The sequence below is a fragment of the Podarcis melisellensis genome (genome assembly GCF_964234715.1).
Source record: "Podarcis melisellensis genome assembly, chromosome: 12".
Classification (NCBI taxonomy): domain Eukaryota; kingdom Metazoa; phylum Chordata; class Lepidosauria; order Squamata; family Lacertidae; genus Podarcis; species Podarcis melisellensis.
Window position 1 is genome coordinate 21,627,039 of NC_138544.1, and position 27,945 is coordinate 21,654,983.

Here is a 27,945-nt window from a genome sequence, read left to right on the forward strand (position 1 = left end):
AACAAGTTGTCAGAGGCTGCTATTTTTTTCCCTTTAAATGATAAGTAGAGGGCAAAAAAAAAGAACAATGCTCTTTATTTATTTCACAATAAAAACCTGGGAGGGAAAACACTTTTAGCAAATATTTTTCAGATGTTTAGCAGGCCACTCCATACAACACAGTGAAGACTTGCTCAGAATGGAAAAGCTGAGTCAGCTGAAAGTTAACTGAATGGTGAGAGATGGTGGAAACAAATCAAAGCTAAGAATTACAGCGTGGTGACTTGCACATTTTATGTTTCTGTATTACACTTTATGGCTGCATTGCCTATTGCCATAAGAAATGCTTTCGATGTGGCATGCTAGAGCATGTTAAAATCCAAACAAAAGTTCAGATTCTGGCAGTTGTCTCAATTATTATCATGTTCCAGAAGATGAGGACCATATATTGCCCTCAGGCATATAGCTCTTACTGGTGTCAAGGAGAACATTGCTCTAACATCTACAGAATGTCAAAGGAATTTTGCTAGAAGCTGCAGGTCCTAGCATTATTATATTTTCCCTCTATCAAAAACTTGCACAGTGTTTATATAATGCTTTGCTTGTATCTGACCATTTCAGTTCATGTCATCTCAATCAGAAATTGCATCTCTGCAATTCAATTTGCACCATTTCCCCCCCAGTAATAGCACCCATGGACCAGGCTGGGCAGCAGTTGCCTTTCCCTGAGATAACTCAGAATGCAAGTGTCAGGGGTTCAGGAGCAGAGGGACAGGGAAGGGAGGAATTAGAGACCGAGGGAGAGGAATCCGAGGGAGAAGTCAGCAATGATAGCCGTCCGAGGTCTCTAAGTCTCTCCAGCGAATCAGAGGATTCACAGAAAGGGGCTCCCGTGATCAGAGCAAGGGGGTTACCAAGGGGAACACCCCAGGAGGGAGGGGCCAGAGAGGGCTCAGAGAGCAGCAGCTGGAAATCGGGACCAGCTTCCCCACCGGAGAGCAGTAGGGGGGAGGAGCCCCAGGCATCGGGAGCAGGCAGCTCTCCGTCAGCGGAAGGACAGGAGTCAGGGTTAGCCACGCCTGCATCAGAGAGCGAGGAAACGGTCAAAAGGAAGGTCAGGGGCAGCGCGCGCGCGCCAAGTTCAAATGTACAAGAGGGTGGCGCCATAAGCAGCCCGGAGAGGGAGCCGGGTCCCAAAGCCCGCCGAAGAGAGGGGGAGGAGTCCGAGGGGTCCGCATCCGAAGCGTCCAGGAAGGAAGGGGGGTAGTAGGACCCAGAGGCGGAAGGAGAAACGCAGAAGGTGGAGTAAGGCTAGAGTGTTGAACTGGTGTACAGGGGGCGGAGACTCAGATGAGGCTTCGCTGGTCTAGGGTCTAGACGTAGAGATGCACGCTAGGGTTTGAAAATGGGAACTAAACTTCAATAAAGACTTTGTACAGTTCCGCTGGCTAGCGTTGGTCTTCTGTGAGCTGGGACCTGGAGGCAGTCTCTGACAGTAAGCCTCATCTCTAATTTCACCGGTTTTCTTCGCCTCAAGCATCGCTACGGGAGCGAGGCAGGGAGGGCAGAAGACTGGTGCCTTGCGAGCTCACAAAAGTCAGGCGAGATGACTACAGAACAGAAAATAGCTTCCCTGCAAGAAGCGGTGACACAACTCAGCGCTGAAATAATCGCATCCAGGAAGAGAGAGGAAGAAGCGGCGGCTGCCTGCAGAGATCTTCAAGCCAGGTTGGAGGGGCTTGCGAAGCAGGGGCTACCGGGACCCAGATCCGAGGGGATTGGGTTGGGGAAAAGAGGAGCCAGCATTGTATCTCATTTTGATGGGAATTTGCAGCAGTACCCCAATTTCCGAGCAGACGTGCTGTTTGCGCTGCAGCTGTTGGAGAGAGACTTTAGAGATGAGCAAGAGAAAGTGGGGTTCATCCTGTCCCATTTGCATGGGGAGGCGAAAGCATGGCTGCGAAATCTGTGGAGGGACAAGGATCCAGCGCTCCAAAGCGCAGATGCATTCATTGAGGCGATGGATTCCTGTTTCTTATCAAACATAGACATTGATATTGCCAGAAAGGACATATTTGGGCTAAGACAAGGGAAAGCCAGCGTCAGGCAGTATCATTCCAGGTTTTTTGCATTGGTCAACGCGCTGAATTGGGATAAGGATTCTCCGCCAGTTAGAGACCTTTTTTTGGAGGGATTGAGCCCACAGATCAAAGATGAGATGGCACGGGGAGAGAGACCCACAACCACTCAGCAAGTGGTAGAAAGAGCGCTGTCGATTGGGGTGAGGCAGGAAGAACGGCCATGGAGCAAAGAAGAAGGACGTTGGGGACGCACACCAGGGAGGGTGCCTCCCCTCTTGTCTAGAGAGACAGCGCGTGCGCAGTCCACGCCTCCACAGGGAGGGGGCGAAGAGCAGATGGAGATTGGAGGTGCTAGGGCTCTCTCAGCTAATAGAGCCTTAACACCGGGAGCAGTAAAACCGAAGATGCCTAGAAGGAACAGGAAGTGCTATGTATGTGAGAGTGAGGAGCACCTGGCGAAAGAGTGTCCCCAGAGGCTCCGCAAGCAAACTGCAGCTTCAGTGACAGTATTGGAAACAACTCAGCAGAGAGAACCACAGCAGGGAAACGACGAAGTCTGGCTGGAATAGGAGGCACTGGGGCCCAGCCAGACAAGTCAGTGAAGAAGTCCCCAGAGATTTTGCAGCCCACAGACCCCCTCCCGCCCAAACCAGTGGTGCAGCTCACCGCATCGCTCCAGTTGCCCAATGGACTCACCTTAGAAGTGCCTATCACAATTGACTCTGGCAGTAATGCAGACTTTATAGGACTGGAGTTCATTCAACGACACAACATAGCTTTACTGCCAGCCACGCTGCCCCTGAAGGTTGTCACGGTGGATGGCAGGGAACTGCTAGGGGGGCAGGTGGTGCAGCAGACGCCGCCGATGGTGATGCAAATTGGGAATCACCGGGAGGTCATCAGCTTCAATGTCACCCAACTGTCAGACACGCCTGTAGTATTAGGCATGAGTTGGCTGCACAGGCACAGCCCAGCGTTGGCTTGGTACCAGCGCCAACTAACGTTTGGATCCTCCTACTGTGCAGAACACTGCATCATACCCAGCCCAGAAGAGGAAGAGGAGGACCCGCAGTTACAGTTGGGCACGCTGCAAGCAGTACCCCACAAGTATGCGGAGTTTTTGGAGGTTTTCTGCGAGAAGGAGGCGGACAAGCTACCTCCGCACAGACCCTATGATTGCAAGATTGACCTCCTGCCGGGGGCGACGCTGCCAACGGGGAAACTGTACTCCATGTCTGAGGATGAACTGCAGGAACTCAGGGAGTTCATAGATCACAATTTGCAGCGTGGGTTCATCCGGGAGTCGAAAGCGGTGGGAGGCAGTCCAGTATTCTTTGTGAAGAAGCGGGACACGCCCCAACGGAGGCTGGTGGTGGATTTCAGGATCTTAAACTCGAAAACCAAGCCCTCAGCCTTCCCCATGCCCAAGATAGACGACCTGCTCGCGACGGTGCGGAAAGGACGCGTTTTCACCAAGTTGGATCTACGTGGGGCGTACAACCTGATTCGCATGCGCGAGGGCGACGAGTGGAAGACGGCCATGTTCACGCCACTGGGCACCTACGAATACAGAGTTATGCCCTTCGGATTGCAAAATGGCTCTCACACTTTCCAAGCCTTTATGCATCATGTGCTGGCGGGGCTCCTTTACAAGAAGTGCGTATGCTTCCTGGACGACATCCTGATTTTTTCAGAATCGCGCGAGGCGCACGAGAGGGATGTCAGGGAAGTTCTGCAGAGACTGAAGGAGCACAGGCTGTACGCCAAGCTGGAGAAGTGCCAGTTCGACGTGACGGAGGTGGATTTCCTGGGCTACAAGCTGTCAGACAAGGGGCTCGCCATGGACAGCGCCAAGGTTAGCGCAGTTTTGGACTGGAAAAGCCCACGCAATCGGAAGGAAGTCCAGCGGTTTGTCGGCTTTGCCAACTTTTACCGCAAGTTCATCAAGGGATTTGCCATGCAGACAGCGGCCATCACCGACACGCTCAGCTCCAAGAAGAAGAAATTCATCTGGACGGAGCAAGCGGAGCAGTCCTTTCAGAGACTCAAGCGGCTCTTCGCGTCAGAGGAGCAGCTGCTGCATGTGAATCCCAGCAGACCCATGAGGGTGGAGACAGACGCCTCAGACAGAGCCGTGGGAGCTGTCCTGTTGCAACAAGACCAGCAGGGGGACTGGAGGCCGTGCGCCTTCTACTCGAGGAAGCTCAGCAAGTCGGAGCAGAATTATACCATCTGGGACAGGGAGTTGCTAGCCATCCATGCAGCGTTCAAGGCATGGCGGCACTTCCTCATCGGAGCCAGACACACAGTGCAGGTCCACACGGACCACAAGAATCTGGAGTACTGGCGCACGGCTAGGTTCCTCAACCAGCGACACATTAGATGGGCGGAGTTCTTCGCGGACTTCGACTTTAAGATAGAGTACATTCCGGGCGACAACAACGTGATGGCGGATGCTTTGTCCAGAAAGCCGCAATACCTTGAGGAGGCGGCACCGCCGGCGGCCAAGCACATTTTCGCACCGGAAGCGTGGGCATGCGCGTCGGCAACCGTGGACCTGGAGGCCGTCCGTCGAGCGCTGCGGGAAGACCCCTTCGCACAGGCCAGGATGGAGGAGGTGCACAGGGGCACAGCGAGGGCCGACGAGTTCCAGATACGCGATGGGTTGCTCCTCCACAAGGGAGCACTCTACGTGCCGGGAGACGACCTCCGCGCAAGGGTTCTGCAGCAGCTACACGACGCTCCCACAGCCGGGCACTTTGGCAAAGAAAAGACTGTCGAACTAGTAGCCAGAGACTTTTGGTGGCCCAAGATGCGGGGGGAAGTCGCGGATTACGTCGCGAGATGTGACACCTGCCAAAGGGCCAAGTCAGTTCACAAACCGCCGGCGGGATTGCTGGAACCGCTGCAAACACCGGCTGAACCTTGGGAGAGGGTGGCCCTGGACTTCGTCACGGATCTGCCCAGTTCGAGGGGAAAGACAGCAGTGCTAGTGGTGGTGGACATGTTTACTAAAATGGCACACTTCATTCCGTGTGCGAAGGTAGCCACGGCAGAGCAGACCGCCAAACTGTTCATTGACCACGTGTTCAAGGTTCACGGTCTGCCACGATCTATTCTCTCCGACCGGGGGCGACAGTTCATCTCGAACTTCTGGCAGAAGCTGATGGGCATTCTGAACGTCAAAGTCAATTTGGCGTCGGCGAGACACCCACAGACCAACGGACAAGCGGAGAGGGTCAACGCCATCATGCAGCAGTACCTGAGATGCTACGCCAATCAGCAGCCCACGACATGGGTGGACTACCTGCCACTCGCTGAGTTCGCTTACAACAATACGAAGCACGTGTCGACGGGGGTGACGCCGTTCTTTGCCAACAACGGGAGGCATCCCAGAACCTTCCCGAGTTTAGAGAGAGTGGGGGAGGGGGAGCCACAGGCAGCGGAAGCCTTAGCGTCGGAGTTGCAGGAAGTCCACGAACAGCTCAGGAGGCAGTTAGAACTCGCAAAACACGCATACAAAGTGCAGGCAGACAGACACAGAAGAGTTGGGGAAGACATACAGGTGGGAGACTGGGTCTGGTTAGCAGCGCAAGCAGTGCCGACCAGATCGTTAGCTAAGAAGAAGCTAGGACATAAGCAGCTAGGACCTTACCAAGTCCAGGCACAGGTCAATCCAGTGGCCTTCCGGTTGGCGCTTCCGGAGGGTTCCAGAATGCATCCGGTGTTCCATAGATCAGTGCTCACGCCCTACAAAGCACCTCATAGATTTCAGGAGCCAGACACAGCACCGGACCCGCTCAGAGAAGGGCCCAGACAGGGGGGGTCGCCAAGGAGGGGGCACATCAACGAGGTCACAGAGATTTTAGACTCGAGATGGGGGGAAGAAGGAGTAGAATATCTCCTAGCCAGAGAGGGTACCCCGGCCACTGCGAACAGCTGGGTTCCGGACTATGCTTTGGAGGAGCCTCTGCTCAAAGAGGAGTTTCATGCCCTCTTCCCACACAGGCCCATGCCAGCCGAGTATTTCGACGACTGGCTCTTCACAACCACTCTTTCGGCCAGCACATTCCAGGGGTTCGACTCGGACGAAGAACAGGCCCCAGTCCCGAGCTCCCGGGTGGGTTCGCCACCGGGGTCTGCCTCAGACAGCTCTTATTGGTGGGACGATCGACCAGAGGAGCAGTGGCGCAGGAAGTGGCTGAGTGGTCCTTGGCTGGGATCACCCGAAGAGGGGGAGGGGGGCGAGACGGACATGGACGTGTTGGGGGAAGACGTGGGGTTCGAGCACGGAGACAGAGAGATGGAAGCAGAGGAGAGAGATGTCGACGAGTACATGGGGGACGAACTGTATCCTGCACGCACCCCCGCTACGACGGAGCACCCAGTACCCACACCGGAAGGAGGGGAGGGGGGAAGGGGGGGCTTCGAGGGGGGGATGGATGTCAGGGGTTCAGGAGCAGAGGGACAGGGAAGGGAGGAATTAGAGACCGAGGGAGAGGAATCCGAGGGAGAAGTCAGCGATGATAGCCGTCCGAGGTCTCTAAGTCTCTCCAGCGAATCAGAGGATTCACAGAAAGGGGCTCCCGTGATCAGAGCAAGGGGGTTACCAAGGGGAACACCCCAGGAGGGAGGGGCCAGAGAGGGCTCAGAGAGCAGCAGCTGGAAATCGGGACCAGCTTCCCCACCGGAGAGCAGTAGGGGGGAGGAGCCCCAGGCATCGGGAGCAGGCAGCTCTCCGTCAGCGGAAGGACAGGAGTCAGGGTTAGCCACGCCTGCATCAGAGAGCGAGGAAACGGTCAAAAGGAAGGTCAGGGGCAGCGCGCGCGCGCCAAGTTCAAATGTACAAGAGGGTGGCGCCATAAGCAGCCCGGAGAGGGAGCCGGGTCCCAAAGCCCGCCGAAGAGAGGGGGAGGAGTCCGAGGGGTCCGCATCCGAAGCGTCCAGGAAGGAAGGCACCCAGGGGGGTAGTAGGACCCAGAGGCGGAAGGAGAAACGCAGAAGGTGGAGTAAGGCTAGAGTGTTGAACTGGTGTACAGGGGGCGGAGACTCAGATGAGGCTTCGCTGGTCTAGGGTCTAGACGTAGAGATGCACGCTAGGGTTTGAAAATGGGAACTAAACTTCAATAAAGACTTTGTACAGTTCCGCTGGCTAGCGTTGGTCTTCTGTGAGCTGGGACCTGGAGGCAGTCTCTGACAGCAAGATTTATTTTTTTTAATCTATTTTGCAAAATGTGTGTCTATGAGAAAGAGACTGCAATGCATGGCCTCTGAAAAGAAACCATGAGAAAAATGTTGTCATGCTGACGTTGGCTGAAACTTCACATACATTGCCATTTTTGCCTTAACTGCAATACAGTGGTACATCGGGTTAAGTACTTAATTCGTTCTAGAGGTCCGTTCTTAACCTGAAGCACCACTTTAGCTAGTGGGGCCTCCTGCTGCCGCTGCACCAACAACAACAACAACAACAATATTTATTACGGCCATAGGCCCATACAGGTAAAAACAACACATAAATAACAGCTTGTGCACATGGGGGGGGGGGAAGTCGCTAAAACACCACAGTAACAATAAAATACTATAAAATGGAATGGCATACTACGCCTTAGTTAGTTTGTAGTGCTCCTTGGCGTCGCTTTTGGGTAAGGACAGCGACCAGGAACCTAGCCACATTCAGGGTCGTATGGGTATCCTTATCCTGCAAAATTTGAGCAAGGTGGAATTTTGGTGGGGTACCCTCTAGTTTCTGTATGATTGATCCCAACAGATTTGCCCGTGGCACATTGAACAGGGGGCAAGTGAACATGATGTGCTGGAGCGACTCCGGCGTCTCCTTATCACATTCACACGTGGCGGGGGCTTGGCCCTTTGAGAATCTATGTCTCAGGACGTTGGAGGGAAAAACATTGAACCTCGCTTTGGTGAAGGCCAGTCTATGGGCAACAGTCGAGAGGGAGGAGAGGTATGATGGAACGCAGTAAGTTAAAGTGATACCAATGTTCTGGGGCGAACAAACACCTCCCCCCAGCATATAATTTCGCTGTAGATCGATGTCATCCAGTCTTTGGCGGATCAGTCTTTGAGCAGTAATTTGGTCTAGTTTTAGGGAATCTGAAGGAGAGATTCCATAGCTCAGGAGTTTGGCATGAATTCTACTAGTCCAAAGGCTAGCAAATTCATCTCGCCATAAGCATTGGACAAGGTAGTGGTTTGGTAATCTATGCCACAATGATAACCAATAATTGAAGACTTGCTTCCACAGGCAAGTTTCTAAGGATGCGATCTTCAGTTCTAGTCGCATGGCTGCGTTGCTTACGCACAGGGGGAGCATTAGGAGCCGCCGCAGGAATTGATTTTGCAGTGTCTCAAGAGGAGCAAGATCTGTCATCACGGCCCAAAGCGGGGCAGCATAAGCTAGCACGGCGACCACTTTTGCCTTGAACACCTTTAGGGCCGAGGGAACATGCAAAGCTCCATCCGAAAAAAAGAATCGGAGGAGCGCATATGACAAAGTTTTGGCCTTGTTAAGTAGGTGTTGAATTTGAGCTTTCCACCCCAAGTTGTGTTGAAAAATAACTCCTAGGTATTGAAATTTTAGGACTTGCTCTATTTTTGCTCCACCAAGCTTCCATTCGTATAATCTCCGGCTTCTGGAGAAAATCAGAATCTTGGATTTAGCATGGTTGATGGTTAGTTGGTTGAGTTGACAATACGTGGCAAAGATCTTCAAAGCTCTGGTTAGTCCAACACGTGTATAGGATAGAATTACCGCGTCGTCCGCATATAAAAGGAGTGGGCAGCGATAGTCCGCAAGTCTAGGCGCGTGTGTACTTGGAGATGAGTTAACTAGGGGTGCTCGCATGTCGCTGATGAATAGGTTGAATAGACAGGGAGCCAATATGTATCCTTGGCGCACTCCCTTGTTTATTGGTATCGAATTTGTGAGATCGCCCGCAGGTGTAAGTCTCACTCTGGCAAGGGTGCCTTCATGGAGCTGACTTATAAGCCATAGGAGTCTTCTATCGATGCCCTGTTTCGCAAGTTTCTCCCATAGAATATTTCTAGGAACGCTGTCAAAGGCTGCCTTTAGGTCTAAGAAGGCAGCACAGAGGTAGCCCCGGGGGGGAGAGGAGTACTTTCGTGCCAGATGGTAAAGAACTATCGCATGATCGGTTGTAGAGCGTTTAATTCTGAACCCTGCTTGTTCGTGGCCAATCTGATTAGTCTCATCTACCCATCGCAATAGTTTAGTCAGCAAAAAGCTGGCATAAATTTTCCCTATGATCGAAAGGAGGCTGATGTTACGGTAGTTTTCCGGCTCCATTGGAGAACCTTTTTTATGAATTGGTACTATAATGGCCTCCTTCCATATTTTGGGGATGAGGCCAGAAGCGTTGATTGCATCAAAGGTTTTGGCCAAGATGCCAGCCCACCATTTTGGGTGTAGTTTAATGGCTTCAGCAGGGATCAGATCGGGCCCTGGGGCTTTACCCGGTTTCAGCTGCGCTATTAGCTTGGCTATTTCGTCCGAATCGGTGGGAGGCCAAATAGGTAGGTGGGTAAACAGGTGCGTCAGGTGGTCGGAGGGAGCATCTGCCTGTGAGAAGCATTTCTTCAGGAACAATTCCCATGTCGGTGCAGGGATGACTGCCCTTGGGTATTTCCTCACCCTTCTGTTGATCAAAGACCAGAATTCCCTGGATCTGTGTGATTTTGAAGCAGTAATCAAAGCCTGCCAGCGATTGTGTTGCCACTCACGTTTGGCAGTTTTCTGCGTACGTTTGTAAACTAGCTTGGCTTGTGCATAACTAGCTGGCAGAGTAGCTGCATCGGAGGTCTTATATACATTATATATAGCACGGAGGCGCTGTCTTGCTTGTTTACACTGAGAATTATACCAGGGGGCACCGTAAGTGTATTCATTTCGATTTAATATTTTGGGTGGTAACCTGAAGAAGGACGTAAGATCAGTCGTATGATGGTGGAAGCGTTTCAGCACTATGCTATGCTCGTCTGAGGCAGAGCCTATGTTAGAATGGGGCCCGAGGATTACTTTTTGAAAGAATTCTTGGTACCTTTGAGCCTGGGTCTCCGACCATTTGATTCCTCTTACTTGGAGAGATTCGTTGGTTACCATCTGGGTTGCATGTCTATGGGCCTTCGACTGCCAGTTCAGGGAGAGCTTGGCTACAAGGGGAAGATGATCACTAGATTGTATATTCTCGATCTTAAAGGTGGAAATGCACTTAAGTAGATCCCTGGAGACCAACAGGTAATCGAGGACGCTGTTTGATTTAGCGCTCAGGTGGGTAAAATCCCCAGGAATGTCAGGGAGACATGTGCCATTTAAGGGGACCAGATTTAAATGGATGGCCATTTGATAGAGGAGTACTCCAGCCTCATTTGCTCTGTGGTCTTTAGAAGTTCTCCTCATGATATGATCCAGATCATAATTATCAAGGTTTGGAGTAACCCACCATTTGGCTTTGGTCAGCGCGTCCCAGCTTGCTGCTGTGCGGGCGTTAAAATCGCCACCTATTATGGCCGGGGTATTAGGAAACTTAACATAGCATGAGAGCAGATGCTCTTCTAGCGAGCCCCATTTAGAGCCAAGTTCGGGGGAAGAACCCCCAGGTGGTAAGTAGACATTTGTAACTAGAAGTGAGATCTTTTTCCCCACAATCAGCCCGGTAAGGGCGTAAGGAGGCAAGGCCTGTACTAGGGTAAGTTTAGAATCTAGGTTGAGGGAGATGCCTATTATTAGGCCCCCTTTAGGGCGGCCTCCTTTCAGGGAGGGGCAGGCAGGGAGTTCTAGAAGCTCAAAGCCATTTAGGACAATTTTCTCTACTTCCCACGATTCTTGAAACAAGATGATATGAAACTGGTTAATATACTCCAAGAATTCTGGATCAAGTTTTTTTCCTCTCCAGCCTGCAATGTTCCAGCTGAGGACTGATAGGGGGGAGTTCCTGTTGTGTCCAATTCGCTGTCATTTCAGGGAGAGATGTGTATCCTTAGGGGGCAGGGCAGACCCCACAAAAAAGTCAGTTATTTTACTTTGCATGGCTGGCACCTGCTGAGGGTACCTAGTCTTGAAGTTGGTAGTGAGGTGTTCTGACTGGTGTAACAGGACGGGTCTCCTGCTGGCTGACCCAAGGGCGGACACTTCAGTGGGAAACTCCACAGGATTTGCTGAGACTGCCCCACCGCGAGGTCTAAAGATCGCCGATGAAACCATTTGATTTATATGTCCGGCTGGGTCTTCAATCAAATCCGGGCCATTTTTGGATGTAGGTGGAACACTCCCCTGGCCTGGTGCTAGCGAGGATACTGGGGATGCTTGGCGTACTGGTACTGTTTGTATGTCGGGTCTATGCCGCTCAGGGGAATATGAGGACTCCAGTTCCGGCATTGATGGATTAGTTGGTAAGGAATTGTTTTGGTGGAAGGAACTCTGGGCTACACTCTTCAGCGGGGAACTCCTGGAGGGCGAGTCAAAATTTATCAAGAGTAGAGATGAGGGGCCTACTTGTGAGACAAAACCTGGGTCTGCCAAGCATCGTTGGGCTTTGTCCTCAAGTGGGGGAGGCATGGGTTTAGGAACTGGACTAAAGTAAGGAAGACTTCCTGCTTCCTTATAACACGGCTCCGAAGAGCTGGCAGGATTATCCTGAGAAGTGAGCAGGACTTTTCCGTTCTTCTGGACATGTATGAGCTGATGATTAAGTACTTCTAGTCTATCAATTATTTCTTGTTGTTCCCTCGATGGGAGGTCGCCAAAGGTGGCTAAAAGCTCTCTTTCCTCCGGCGGGGTCAGAAGATTACTTGCGCCAGTGGGTTTCTTTAGAGCACGTGGGGGCGTAGAGTAGGTCCAGTTTCGGTGCGGATGGATAACCTCCGGAAGAGGAGGCTCGATGTCCCGAGGTGCTCCCGACCTCTCCGCCAGAGTCCGCTCCTTGTCATGACCGGCGAGTAGAAGGGGGTGGATCTTACTATCCATAAAAACTCTTGTTGGGGTGATATCGTACCTAGCCAAGAGTGATTTCTGCCTGATAATAGCTGAAGGGATCCTTGGAGAGTAAAATGCAAGCATCACTTTCTGTGGCCTGAAGTGCTGGTTCAAAGGTAATACTGCAATGAGATCACATTGTGTGGTTTCTATGTTTAGGAGATTGCTTAGATGCTTTTTGACCCCATCCAGAGTGAGCCACCTTGCTGACCCTGCCCCAATGTTTAGGCAGATTTTCTTAGGTTGCAGGGACAATGCTTGATGTTTCAGTGCAGGGTTTGGTCTATATTTAGGAATCACACTTCCTTTTTTGGTTGAGGGTAAGGTTCTCCGGAACTTCAGTTCCCCCGTATCCACTGATGGCTTAGGCTTTAACCAGAGGTTATCAATTTTCTGTTCGAGGTTACATAGCTGGGAGGATAGCACATCAATCTTCTTGAATATGCAATTAAGGGTTCTGACCACAAGATGGAGATGTTCATGTTGTTCTTGTCTTGCGCAGTCCTCAGTTCCGGCGTCCCGTACCACCCCCGGTGGGACACTCCCTCCTCCTCCAAGCTTGCCGTCCGCAGCCTTAATCTGAGGTGAAAATAATTCCTCTGGTGTTGACGTTGTTTCTGGGGACATTAAAGGATAGAAACGGTTCTGGGTTTTCACCCTATAGCAGTGTTCTGTGGGGTCACTCCATTTGCCAGACACGGGGGGGGGGTCGGTTTTTGATTGTTTGGCTCTTGGGGAGGGCAATGCCTCGTCACAGTCCCTTAGGCGTTTGCCTTGACCCATCGTTATGAGTCGTTTAAAATGAGTCGTCTAAAATGAGTCGTTTAAAATGAGTCTTTTAAAATAACAGTGGTTAAAAGGTAATAAAAAGTAGTAGAAATAGCAATACAGCTGAATGTGAGGTGGCGAGATAACAGTGAGTTGAAGGCTGCTTCCAAGGCTGCCGGAGAATACAATTATCTGCTCATTAAAGCTGATTTACGATGCAGGCTTCACAGTTATCGGCAATGTGAACTCCTAGCATAGACTCCAACACCCTGGTACAATCTTCAGCAAGAACTTGAAAGGCTGGGAGCCACAACACAAATTTAAGGAGGATTCGAGAAGAGCTCCGGCAAATGCGTCTTACCTCATCGCCATCTTGGATGAAAGCTGCACCACCGGAGCACGATTTCTGTTCTCATCCTGAAGCAAAGTTCTTAACCTGAGGTACTATTTCTGGGTTAGTGGAGTCTGTGACCTGAAGCGTATGTAACCTGAAGCGTATGTAACCCGAGGTACCACTGTACTGCTGATCTAGAGCCATTTGGCACTATGTATCCCCTGGATATGCAGCAGGAGCTCTGCAAACAAGAAACTCCACAGGGCAGTGTGAAGTCCCTGGTAGTGACATGCAACTTGGCTTCTGGCTACATCACAGTCTATATCACTTGTGAACAGAAACCATACATCTGGAGAACCACAATAACCTATTGTCTTTAGGCATTAAAAAAAATTACTATAAAAATATGAACCATGCTTTAGCCATTTTTAAACATGAAAATGTCTTCAGTGTGCTGTATGTTCCTATGTGGGTCTACTCAGAAGTAGATCCAATGAATTTAAAATAAACCTCTGCTCATCTACTCAAAAGTAAGTTCGGTGGGAATCCCTGGTAAGTGTGCATAGTACTGATTGATGCTTAGAGCTTGTGCTTTGCACTAGAAATGTATTCTTCTTGGTGCATTCATTAATCCAGCAAACTATTTGACTCTAACAACGGTTCAATGTACTGTTAAAACTGGAACAAGGCAGGGGTTAATTAGTCCCGGAACCTTTTCAAATGTTAGTAATCACCTAGCTCTGAAATATATGTAAAAGAGGAGAGAGAGGAGGAAGTGTTTTGAAATGGTCCTTTGTCTTGTTGTAGATATCATGTTGCACACCACTAACAGTTTTTTTGTAGCACCTTCAGTAAAGTTGTAAAGGCTTCCAAGCCACAAGAGGGAAAATATTCCACTGCAATTTTACAGTTGGTCTCTATAACTTTTTCTTTTTTTCTTTTTGTAAAGGCACAAGTGACTGAATATGACACACAAACTGCCAGGTTTTGCACTATTTTACACTTCAGCTCTAAAGTGGCACGTGGCCTCTCTCTTTTTCCACTTTGGGTTCTTAATATAATCTAGATTATAAACTGGGGACCATATAACTCTCTATCATGGGTAATAGCAGCAGGGGAAAGAATTTGCTCCAGTGAGACACGCTCGTGATGCCAGACTCCAATTTGCACACCGAGGTTTTCAAGGAAGCCCTGCTATGCCATCCCTGGATGCGACTGAAGGTTCTGCCTAGGTCATTAAACTGGAGAGAGACGGTCTGTTTTAGCTTCTGTGCTCAGAAGTGTGCAAATATCATCCTTGAATGTGCACATACAGCATCTAACGCTAATATGGCTTGTGACAAGCATGTCAGGTTTCATAATTGCTTTTTCTCAGCCCTACTTCCTGATTTGCTTATAAATATACATAAGATCCTAGTTCCTTTTGTGGCCAACTATTATGCCTGCAGAGTGTTGCCACTAAAGAGTTTCTGATGAAAAGCAATCAAAGCACTGGAACATTTTCACTGGGCATATTGTTCTTCACCCCTTTGACTTTTTACTCAATCAGGCAATACTGGCAAATTTTAAACTTTTCTTCAGCAATAGCTTTCCCCCCTACATTTCTTTCTTGCTGTCACTGAATAGTCATTATTCTACAAAAGTCACATCCAGAGAAGATTAATTAGGCTTTACTTCCCGACCTTCTAAAAGCTGCACATTTATTTAATTGGTCTCATTGCTATTTGTTTTGTTTTATTTTTCAGACGCTTAAGATGTGGTGACTTTGACAGATTTTCCCATAAAATTTCCACAGTAAAAAAAGAAAAAGAAAAAAGCACCCCTAAGTAATAATTTTCAAGTTTAGTTCTTAATTAAAGTACAGTATTCCAGCCTGTTTAGAAATAAAATTGGGGCAAGATTCAAAGCCTGGTTTATCAATCAGATTAAACCTACAAATCAGGAGCACTCATTCATTACAAGGAAAGGGAGAAAGCTCGACCATTCCTGCTGAGAAGAAATAGATAAATAGCCACTTTGGTCTATTCTAGTAATGGAAAACATGACAACAGACCTAAACAAGAGATTAGAAGATAGCTATCTACTTATTGAGCTGCCATGATTCAGTTTTCTAAATGTAAAAGCCAACTAAGAGTCACAAAAAGTAATTTATTATTATTGACCTGTTTCAAAACGTATATAGAATGTGATTATAACTTCACTTACTTGGGAGTAAACCTCATTGATTTCAATAGACCTTACTTCTAAGTAGACATAGAATCGTAGAGTTGGAAGGGACCAAAAGAGTCATGTAGTCCAACTCCTTGCGGAATGACCCTGAGATAAAAAGTCTCATGCTCTACTAACTATAAGTTATTTTGCCTGCATGGTTGGGACCTATAAATGACTCGGATTAAGGAATTGATAGGATGCTCATCAAATTTGCAGATGACACCAAACTGGGAAGAGTAGCTAATACTTCAGAAGATAGAATCAGGATTCAAGATGACCTTGCAGAACTGGGCTGAAACTAACAAAATCAATTTTGGTAGGGACAAATATAAGGTTCACCTGACTTGACAACAGTACACGTGAAAAGGATCTAGGGGTCTTAGTAGACCACAATCTCAACACGAGTGAAGTGTGTTATGTTGCAGCAAAAAAGCTAATGCATTTCTTGGTTGCATCAACAGTAATGTCCAGATCAAGGGAAGTAATAGTATAATTCTATTCTGCCTTGGTCAAATCCCATCTGGATTACTGTGTCCAGTTCTGGGCACCACAGTTTAAGGAGGATATTGACAAGCTGGAATGTAGGCAGAGGAGGGTGACCAAGATGATCACAAGTCTGGAAACCAAGCCTTCCTTATGAGGAACAGTTGAGGGAGTTGGGCATGTTTAGCCTGAAGAACAGAAGTCTGAGAGAAGCTATGATAGCCATCTTCAAATGTCTGGAGGGTTGTCTAATGAAGATGGAGCTAACTTATTTTCTCCTGGATTCAAATTTCCAAGCAAGGAGATTCCAACTGAACATTAGGAAGAACTTTCTGACACTGAGTCTCGCAGTGGAATGAACTACCTCGGAAGGTGGTAGACACCCCCCCTTCATTGGAGGTTTTTAAACAGCGCTTGGGTGGCCAGGGATTCTTTAGCTGCAATTCGTGCAAGGGATTGGATTAGATGAGCCTCAAGGTCCTTCCAAACTCTACAATGCTATGATTCTATGGTCCCCACTTCCCTGTTTCAAAATGGCGCTCTCTCTCTCTCTCTCTCTCTCTCTCTCTCTGTGTGTGTGTGTGTGTATGTATTCCTACTTCAAAGTCCACATTTGATTGCCCACTATTGTGATAATTATGTTCCTGAAGTCATTATGTTCCTGAATAGGCTGTGTTCCTGCACTTATGCTCCTGAATAAACATCCATGTAATCTGAAACACGGAAGAAGGGAACATTCATAGAAATTATAAGGGATTATAAACACTTTCATTGTTTCTGCTTTCTTCCTACTTACTAAGGCTTTCAATCTACAACAATTCTTTTTTTAAAAAAACAAACCCCAACAGCCATAATTTTATTAATCTAGATTTCCAAAAGAGAGCCTACAAAAGAGAACCATAAAACAAATATAAAACAGATCAAAAACATCAGAAACAAAAGCTTTTGAGCTTCTGCTTTTAAATCTACGACGATTCTGAGCTTTTTAAATACTCCTGATGTGGATTCATGCTGAAACCCTTGACCTCAAAGAAGTTGCTCCAGTAAAGTTGAGTCAATATCGTGTCCAAAATGGCTATCCATTTTGGACAGCCCTCTTTTTAATTTTTTTAAGTGATGTTTCCCCATTCTTCAGGTATGACGATACAGACGGGTGGAGTGGAATCTAAAGCCCTTCCACAAGGTAAGCAACACATGCGGATAAAGAAAAACAACTACAAAATCAGTTTCACATTCATAGGTAATTTTTAACATATCATGTTTCCTAATAGTGCATGTCTCAGGCTGGAAAACTGGGGGTCATTTTGAATCAATCCACCCATCTGCATTTTCTAAAATTCCACCTCACATTAAGTGACTTTTGAATGCCTTCCAAAAGTTTAAAAGTTCCCATGTTAACTTCCAGCAGATCTGAAATAATTTATTAACATTCCATAAGACTGTCATTGTGAGATACATCTCAAAATGCCTAATGAAAACATGCTGATTTGAAAGGTGGTAAGATGAGGGATAGTACAGTTGCAGAAGGTTGGGCAAGATTATTTTCATGGTTCCTTCCAACTCTACAGTTCTATGATTCTTTGATTCTATAAGCCTATTGTACATTATACATGTACATGTACCAAGCTACCAAAGTTAAAACACTGGCATCTGTCAACTAGGCCATGCACAGATGTTGAGTGATTTAAAAAACCTCTGCCTGTGCATCTCTTCTGTACAGTCTCCCTCTCTGCTGACTCTGGCTTTACAGAGTGGCCATCGTAATTGCTTACCTGCAGGCCTCAGACTTTCTCATCTACATGGCCTGACAAGGCAATGAAATTTCTGACGTACAGCCATTCAAAATAATTCACACACATACAAGGCAGGCATGAGATGCAATAGTATCAAAGACAGAAAGAGCTGAGTTGAAGAATGTCCATTTCTTTATGTCCTTGTCATAAACGCCATGAAATTTGTGCATCGATGAATTAATGAAAGCGGGTGGTGTTAAATTGCCTCTCCATGTGGCAGAAGAAATCAGTGCTGGGTTTGTATATCTCAGCCAGTAATTTCTTATTCTTTCTCTCTGTGGCTTCAGTTAAAAATTAAGGTGACTCCCATCTTTGTTGTTTGTTCATAGCTGCTCTGCACAATAGCATATTTCCCTTAAAATACTCTAAAATAAATTCCACTAGCTCCCCTGGGACTGAAGCATCCTTTATGAAGAAGCCGCCTTAATGATACATCAGATCAATAGTGTGTGTATTGGACTTTGAGCCTTCCACTCAAAGAAACATTTCTCCAAATGCTATTGGTAGCTGCTCTGAGCTACTGGGAGGAGAGAAAGTCACAAATCAAATACATCCCAAAATTGGGGGAGGGGGTCTAAGTGGTAGAGCATCAGTTTTTAATGCAGAAGGTCCCAGGGGCAAACAAGGCATGACATTAATTTCAAAGAGCCCTCCCAATTTTAACTCTAGTTAAGACATAATGAAATGTTACATCAGCATAGGCTTAACTACATTATCCTTCATTGTTATTCTCTATTTGCATAGCAATAACAACAACCCTAGTAAATTGTATGCACAGCAGCCCAGCCTGGTGTTGTACAGGGAAGAGCACATCTTTCTACACCCTGTACAAGTTATGTGTACTGGAGAATAATATATTAGATGGATAGCATCTGTGGTTGGTGAAAGAAGGCAAATTCTAAGGCATTAGTCAATGGTGGATTAATGGATGAATTTGTGAATAATGCAGCTAATTCTCTCAGTTCATATCAGGTGTTGATAGGAAATGTGAGGCGCTTTTTTAAAAAAAGTAAAACCTAGTCATCAGAATTCCGAATTCTATCCTCAGCCTCGGTTTGATATAGAATGTAGGAGAATGAACTATTCTTAAAGGTAAAGGGACGCCTGACCATTAGGTCCAGTCATGACCGATTCTGGGGTTGCGGCGCTCATCTCGCTTTTTTGGCCAAGGGAGCCGGCGTACAGCTTCCGGGTCATGTGGCCAGCATGACTAAGCCGCTTCTGGCGAACCAGAGCAGTGCATGGAAATACTGTTTACCTTCCCACCAGAGCGGGAAGCTCATAGAAGTCACCACTTGGAAGGACTGTTGTCAAGGAAAGTCAGTGGTAGAGCATTTGTTTGCATTCAAAAAAGTCACTGGTTCAATCCCCAGGATTTCGAGGTTAGACTGGGAAAGACTTCTGATCAAATCCTGGGGAGCTGCTGCCAGTCTGTGTAAATCATGTTGAGCCAGATGGACCAAAGATAGCTTCAAGTGAGTTTAATCCACTTGTGGCTCTTATCACAGAGTAAGGGTTTCCATGACTACCGTCTGACACTTATGCAAGTTTGCCTTGATATACAAACATCAAACTGATACCATGATTCACAGACCCCTTTCATAGTCATGGACCCTGATCATTTTGTAATTGAAGTTGATGCAATGGATAACTTTCAAAAGGAGATTCGGGATTTCCCTGAAGCCATACCCTTAAAGCTTGAATTCCCAAATATGTGAGGCTTCTCTGAAATTAATTAGAGGGAAAGGTGCTCTGCATATGCTCTAAGTAGGGAAGGGATGGCTTAAAATGCAAGTACACCAGCTTAAATGCCTTATCAGTCAGTTAGTGATGCCTGGTAATTTGACAGGCATCTATCATCTGTACTTTGTAATGAGCTGTCCAGAAAAACAGAAACAGTCCAATATATATTGATGACTAAAGATGGAAATCCAAGTGGCGCCTTCATTCCCTCTTCCCCTGCCACAATTTATTATTCTTATTTTCATCAACAGATCAATTCCATTCACCTCTACTTAGCCGTTAAGTCCTACTGAATTTAGTGTAGCTTTCTGCTAGGTTAGTGTATACAGGATTACAGCCTAAATCACTAACTGCTTCCCTTTGATGGCACGACAAAATATGCTGTCTCAGACGGTCTGTTTTGCTCTGCCTAACAGTATGGTCAGCCATGCCAGAAAATAAATACAGGTATTTGAATGCAGCATTATTTCTTCTTGTCAAAAACCTATAGTTATTTTCAGAGCCACAAAATGAGCAAAGCGGAAAGAGAAGAGGTGTGTCTTACCTATGATAAAAAGAATTTCCACTGCAATGTCACTGACAGTTGTGCTTCGGGTTGTAGATAGATCATCATTGCCAATAAAGCAAACATTGTAAGGTACAGTCACGGCAACATAAAACGTCGCCAATAAAATAAGCCAGTCCCAGCCAGCTTTGAAAGTGCTAAAATGCAAAAGTATGAATTTCGACTTTTTTGCATCTGAAACTTTGTATTCTGGAAATGCTGGTTTATCTACAAAAACATTCTGGAAGGGAAAGAGAGAAAGAGAATCAATATACAATGCATCAGTTCTTATTTGACAACTAATGGAAAACTTTTTGGTAGTCTTACAACTTTGAAAAAGGTGCCCTCCCCCACCCACACATTGCCCACCAAAGCTAAATTTGCCGATATTGTTCCTTTAATCCTCCTCCCATGGGCTCAGCATAATCGCACTTCACATTAATGTACTGCAGGGTTATTTTAACCGTAAGGGAGGAGAATGGAAACACTTTCTGCCAGAAATGGAAAGGGAAAATCCTCGATGCTAACTCAGTAAAGAGGCCAAAAGTGCTCAAGAGAGCGGCTGTTGCATTATAAATCCAGAGAAAATGCATGGTGCTGCTCCTGAGATGTGCTGTTACCAGCATAAGCTGGCATTTTCAGTTTAGCTACAGCCATCTCTGAAGCATCCATTACAGAACCCTTGACCTTTTAAACTGACTGTTCATGTAATAATTCTTGGCTGACTTGCCCACCTCGGGTATTAAAAAATAATGCTTGGCAATACAACACTAAAGCCATACTTTCTGTCTCTTTATTGTCGTAGCTGCAAAAAAAGGGTAAATTGTTTTGTGTGTTGTTGTTTCAACTGTAGGCACTGATGTCAGAGTAGTTTACTAAGTATGAACACAATCTAACCAAAGTTAAGTAAAGTTTAGTAAAGTCCCAAGCTTTGCCCAAGTAGGTGGTAAGTTAGAAAACCAAGCCTTATGAGGAATGGTTGAGGGAGCTGGGTATGTTTGGCCTGGGTAATAGGAGACTGAATTGAGATATGATAGCCATCTTCAAATATCTAAAGGGCTGTCACATGGAAGATAGAGCAAGCCAGCTTTCTCCTGCTCTGGAGCTTAGAACCCGAACCAACAGATTCAAGTTACAAGAAAGGAGAATTTACTTTCCGATGGTACAAGCTGTTCAAAAGTGGAACAGATTCCCTTAGAAGGTAGTGGACTCTTTCCTTCCTTGGAGGTTTTTAAGCAGTGTTTGAGTGGCCATGGATGCTTTGAAGGGGGGTTGGACTAGTAGACCCTAAAGGTCCCGTCCAACTCTACAATTCTATGATTCTATAATAAAAAGAACAAGGATGGGAATGGTGCTTCCTCTGGGAGTGGCATGCTGATTGTAGAGCCCAGAAAACCCAGAAATAGGTTATCTGGAGGCAGGTGACCAGTGGCTTTGAGACTTCTGAATCTAAAGCCCTGTGAATTCCCTAAAGGGCTCCTCAGTGACACCAGCCTGGAGCTGGCATAGCAAAAAATAAAAATAAAAGCCCACCATCACACTTCCCATCCTGGCTGGTGCATGCTTAACAGAGTTTCAGATGTGGCAGTGAATCTAAAACTCTCTGCCTTGCCCTGCTGCTTTCTGATCTCAGGGCGAATTGTTCTGCTCATCTCATAAATTCCAAGGAGTGGATTAAGCATATGTTTGCATTATATTATTATTTTCATCAGAAAATATTAAATACACTTAATATTTACATATTAAATATCAAGCCTTTCTTTCCCAGGATCATCTCACCATAATTAAAAATTAAAATTCAGAGAACAACAAAATACAAGCTCCAACAAGCTCCGGGCTCAATATACCCTCCATTTGAGAAGTGTACTACAAGTCATTTTATTACGTTCAATGACCAGTATTAAGAGCAAAACGCCAATTAAAATTTTGTGGAAGCTGAAAACAAGATAAAATGAAATAAAATCACATATGCATAAAAAAGCAGTTCTGGGTGGTCATTTATCTGTCCGAGTGGAAAACCTTCTGACCTAGAAGTGTCCATCAGTCAATATATTATATATTATACTAATATATAATGGGTGCTAACCATTATATGTCATATTTTGATTGCTGCTGCACAAAATTTGGCCACTTTGTGTGTTATAGCAGGATTTTTATCAAGGAGCAACAGAGTGGCAAAAACTGATTGGAGCATCCAGTATATTTCAACTTCTCAGTCATGCAAGCTTTTAAAAAAACATTTTCAAGACATGAACTCATATGGCTTCCTGGTTGCCAAAATGTTCTTCCCAGCTTGATGTGGATTAAAACAAGCAAAACACGAGTACAGGACAAGCAAAAAGTGGGGATGCAAGAGCAAAGTAATGTGTTAATCAATGCGCACAATTAAAATTGTATCCACTTGTAGCTGAGATTGCATTAGGGCATCTTGTAGAAGCATTAGTCCAAAGGTCTGGTGGCATAAGAAACCAGCCTACAAAAACAGCAAGTGTATTTTGTAGGCTTACTTGTCAGCTGTGGTTACTTAGAGATGTGCATCATGGAAGCCTTAGCAGAGACTATGATTGCAATTAGAGCACAAGAAGATCGATTTATGTATTCTACCAAGCTACACACATCCATTTCAAATCCAGGGAGATATCTCCTCAGCTTCTAGGTTTTATTTACAACAGCAATGATTTGATTCAAAGTCTTGCTGCCAATTAAAGGGAGACTGAAAGTAATGAATTACTAAAAATACCTCATGCTTTAAACTTGCAATGGCAATATGAGCAACTATGCTAAAACATTCCAGTTCTAAATGCTGGTTCAGGGCAAACTGTGTATCTGGCCAAACCGACATGCATGGTGAAAACTATTTTGTGCATGTGGCTCAACAGTTAAAGCAGGAGTTGGGTGGGAAGAAGGCAACCTCCACAAGTATCCATCAGCAAGATGATGAGAAGCCCTGCATTTGGCAGGATGGGTGTGTAGTATGACACTGTCTCTTTCCATAGCACACAGGCATAAAAAATGGGAGAAAAGCAAGTGAAATGTCGAATGCTGCAAGAGTATATTATGTCCCTTTTCAGAGCCAAACTGTATATGATGCTAAATGTATTGTTAGCCATTATGTCTATGCTTTTTAAAATAAAATAAAATAAAATAAACAAACAGCCCGTTAGCAGGTTTAACTCTTTCCTCCCTCACTGTAGTCCGAATTAAAATCCCCCCCCCCACACACACACTCCATGGGAGTGGTAGCCTCTACTGGTACCAATGGGACCTTTCCTTCCAAGCCAAGTAGTAGGCACAGGTGGGGGGCATTTTTTTATTAGGACGTTGATAGAGGAAAGGATCAAATCTGCTCTTCAATTGCTAACAATGCATTCGCCCCAACACCTGTGAAGAGGACTCAAGAGCCAGTATATTATTCAAATATAACGCGAGATGATCTGCAAATCAAGAGCCAATTAATAAGTGAGGGCAAGGGAGTTCATTCATTGTTTAGAGGAGAGCACCCCTTTTATCATCCCCTGAGCATGCCATTCAGTGATAATAATAATAATTATTATATTTATTTATACCCCACCCAGAGTGGCTGGGGTACAACAAAATAATAGTCTGTTAAACATTAAAAGCTTCGCTAAACAGGGCTGCCTTCAGATGTCTTCTGAAAGGTACTTCATTAAGGGTACATCATCCCTCCTTCTTTCTAGATGAGGCTTGAGGAGTGAGGACCAAACATGTACAAAAAAGCATTCATCCAAGTGTCCCGGCCCATCCCTGTAGACACCCTGAAACCACTTCCCCCTAGCCAGGGGCTATAGTTGATTGCTCCTATGAACCCACAATCCTATAATGCCTCAGGGTGGCATAGGATTTCATCTTTATTTTCTCAGCTGCCTTCACTGACCACTCAAGGTGATCAGCTTCTACTTGTTTGGCTCTACCCAACCACAGATGATCTAAAAGACAAGGAGGGGTTGGAGTAGCCCTAAAACTGGCCTGGTCCACTCCCCCATGATTGGTCACCTCACCCCAGGTCACATATTTGCCCCCCCTTGGGAAATTCCTTTCAGAGTCTCATTCAGGTAAGGGGTTGGTACAGCAATTTCACTCCTGTTAATAGTGGGAACACCATTAGTATCGCATCTACTTTGGCTCTCAGAGATGGCCTCTGAACCCACTGTATATGAAATTGTACCATTCATATGAGAGCACGCCTCTAACATTACCGGAGGTTACATTATCTATGTGAGTTCTACACAACCCTAGGCTGTTCCTACTTAATATGGAAGCTCCTCCTTAGGTAAAACTTTTGCAGAATACTGAGGAAGTCCAAAGGAGTTTCAACAATACTACAACATTTCCTAGGAGAAGGAAAACAATCACATTCCTAACACAAGGGATTAGAGTATTCTGACTTGGCTCAAAATCCAGAGAAGCTTGGAGATCGTGTGCATCCAGCAGCGAAATTCCTTATCTACTACATTAGAATCAGTTTTAAGAACTTTGCTAAAGAAAAGAAAACATAAAGAAGCTTGCAGCTGTGAAAATGAATGGCATTGATCTGCAAGCTTATGTGTCACCTATATGAAAAGGCAAGGTCCCAGCCAGCCTCTATTGTATTCTGCCCTTGTCTTGTAATATAGCTCAATTCATTCTCTATAAAAGTATTATACTGGCATAGTTTTTTTGCTTTATATATTGACCTTCCATATTGCATTATTGAAAAGAAACTTGAGAGCAAGAACGTACTACAAATAAAATTACAAATGATTAGTAATACCCATTAGAGAAACTCTTCTGAGTTAGAAGAAAATTCACTGTACAAATAACCACACAAAAAGAAGCTTAGTGCTCTACACCTACATTATTAATTTTTAATTTGTTCTTTTCTCTTCTTTGTAGGTGTCCAGAGATGTGATAAAGGACTGCTCTACTCCGTCTGCGGGCTGAATCAAAATGTGATCCTGCTCTCCCTCTTCCTTTGAATTTTTCTGAAGAACAAAGATGAGACAATATTAAACAATGCAGACAGCACTTTGACTTCTGGACACTGAACCACTGCTATTTCAAGTTTCACCACTTTGGCAGTCTAAGCCCCAGATGGCTGTTTACTTGTTTCATTTTGTTTGTTTTGGTTTTGCTTCCTTTCCGTTTTAAAATTGAATTAATTTTCATAGAAGGCACCAACCCTAATTCAACAGAGAGAGACACTGTGGTATAGTGGTTAGACTGTAAGGGTAGAAGGGAAGGGGGAGCAATATGGGGACTGGGAATAGGGAAATGGAGTGAGCAATGGGAAGAAAGAGGGGTGCTGCAGGAGTCGGGAGAAAGAGAGTGCAGGTGGATTTGGGTGTGGGAGAGAGAGGGAGAGAAAAGGGGGCACGGAGGGAAGGGGAGAGAGAGAGAAGGTCTACTTGGTTATGCACACAAAAGTTGGATCTAGTGAAATGAATTCTCTTGAAAATGCATAATTGTTTTGCGAGGTGCCTCAACACACCACCACCGCTAAATCATAGGCCACATATGTCCCCCATGAGTGAATCATAAAAGTCACAGATCCAGTGCTTTCTAATATTCCCGTTGTGTACTAATCCTTATAGATCCTCCAAATTTTGGACACCCTCCCAGTCCTTATTGGCTCCTCCAAACCACCATCAACTCAGAAATCACTTCTGTGTCCACATATGTATTCCCCGATCCTCATGAATCCTGGGAAGTGGACCAACAGTTCATCTGTATGGAATCATATTTAAGTATACAGCTGATCACCAATGTTTCTGTATGTTCAGAAAAATGAAATGTCATTTTCTTCTCCTGTAGCTATTATCTTAGTACAGGCAATCCATGAGGGCTAGAATTCAGCATTTGCTTGTTTTCCAGCTTTCAGATTTCTAATTGTGGTGCTGATTTAAACTCAGATTTTTTATTTCATTTTACACAATGGCCAACTGAGGTATCATTTATACTGCCCTCCATTCAATGCAGTTGCCATAGCTTCAGTAGAGTATCTCTGGGTTTATCCTTGTATAAATTAGAGCAGAGTTTGACCTATATTCGATAAAATGCTGGGATCATCTGAACGTACTGTGACACAGCATGACACACACCTACAACCTGTTCTGGAGAATGATCCTGCTCTTGGAAAGACGATAGTTGCTGCTATACAGATAACCCCACAAATATACAAAGCTACTAACTAGGAATGAGAGTATCGTCATGAATCATATCAAGTTACAACAATGTGTAAAACACTGTGACTGCAAGAGTTCAGTTATCTGCGCAGTAGGCACCAAGGAACTCAATGTGAGTTGGGCTGTGAATTCCCTATTGCCCATTAATCAACACAGAGGATATGCCAACACAGAGGATATGTCCACATCATCTGTGATGCTCCTCTATTTGAACACCTGGCGGGACCCTCAATGTCGCAGAAGGGATCTGAAAACACACTACTTGCCTTGAAAACAAATGCTGTGGATCGGAATAAATGTGTATAGAAACAATTTATACCACACTAACAGTGCAATCCTGTAATACAGAGCTTCCCAAACTTTTCATGTTGGTGACATGTTTTTTTAGACGTGCAAAAGCAAAGCGGAGATTAAACTAACCCTTTTCCAGCCCTGACAAGAGCACAGGGAGTGTTCGTGTGACATACCTACATATTGCATCCGACACACTAACGTGTTGTGACACACAGTTTGAAAAGCTCTGCTGTAATATGTCTATTCTAAAGCAAGTCTCATTGAGTTCAACAGGACTTTCTCCCAGGGAAGTGGATACAGAACTTCAGCCTTAAGAATATATATCTGTTCACACACTGTGTGTAATTATTACATTAATTGATTTATTTGATTTGCTGCTCACAATTCCAACTTTAGCATCTCATGAAGTAGGTAATCACCTACAAATGTCCAGGCTTGTTCAATAAAAGCATTTCAGGTACAATGGGAACAATTTGGTGATTATTATTTTTAATGAAGTCTTGCACCCTTTCCTCAAGTAACTGTAAACTTAAACTTGTTGCTAGAAATGAGAAAAGGAATTTGGGGAGCTTCAAACTAAGCTGTCCATCAAGCAAGCGTAATTAAAATCAATGCCAAATATACAGATGAGGTGAAGAAAACCCAATTAGCACAGCAAGAAATCAGCAATAGATAAAAAGTGCATCTTGACGTCTGCACAAAAGGAAACAGCGAGACTTGATGCCTACATGATTGATGTGAAGGCTTAAATGGAAAGCAAGTCCATTAGTGAGGCAACACAGAGGGGCAATCACCTCTCCCTAAAATGATTCTGGACATGTTTTGTTCACCCTGCAGAGCTGGCTAAGGAGCCTTTTTCGAACACTGCTGTGAAACCCCCAAAGGCTTTTCTAGTATCATGCCATCTACTTGAATGCACTGACTTTTATTTTTACAGCTTTTTTTTTTTTTTGCATTAGAATGAACATCCTAATCTTCAAATCATTATAAGCCACCTCTAAATACGAGGTATTTGGATGGAATTCTCACATTGGAGAAAGCACTGGCACACTCTTCCTGAATTCACACATTTTATTAACTTTCAGGGCCACTCAGAGATTAAGAAGAGAGGCTAAATTCTATCAGAATCACCCCAAACCCATGCCTTTCTTCTCTTTCCTCAAAAGCATCCAAAAAAGGAATTCACTAACTTCCATAGGCAGCTTATTTCATTGCTGAAAGACACAAAGAATTACAAATCATAGGAATCCAATGTAATTTACACTGGGATAAAATATGCTGGCTTGCTGGGTCCAGAAGATGATAAATTCTTCTTGAGATAACTGTCTTCTTGAGAGACCAAATGCTTTGGCTGCCTCTAAACAAAAACCTGCACTGGAACCAGAATATATTAACAATTATCAGGAAGTTGCTAACGGACAAGGTGTTTGAAAGGCTGGTAGTTGTCCAGGCATTCTTTGGATGAGCCTGAGTTCCAGATCCATTTCAACGGAGGGAGGGGTTTCAAGCAATCCCAGAAGT

At 45.5% G+C, this 27,945-nt stretch overlaps 1 protein-coding gene and 1 long non-coding RNA gene across 3 annotated transcripts in view; one reads left to right on the plus strand and one right to left on the minus strand.

Moving 5' to 3' along the window:
- Nucleotides 1-25,511, plus strand: part of LOC309353846 — a 30,855-nt gene extending 5,344 nt beyond the window's left edge. The window contains exon 3 of the long non-coding RNA XR_014162069.1: nt 24,842-25,511. This is a non-coding gene — a long non-coding RNA (uncharacterized lncRNA). The remainder of the gene's footprint in view (nt 1-24,841) is intronic.
- Nucleotides 1-27,945, minus strand: part of KCNH8 (potassium voltage-gated channel subfamily H member 8) — a 178,601-nt gene that overhangs the window by 71,374 nt on the left and 79,282 nt on the right. For both annotated transcript variants that reach the window (XM_081883164.1, XM_081883163.1), the window contains exons 4-5: nt 24,803-24,930; nt 19,949-20,189 (exon numbers count right to left, since the gene is read on the minus strand). In XM_081883164.1, coding sequence (XP_081739290.1) covers nt 19,949-20,189; nt 24,803-24,930 — 369 coding nt within the window. The remainder of the gene's footprint in view (nt 1-19,948; nt 20,190-24,802; nt 24,931-27,945) is intronic.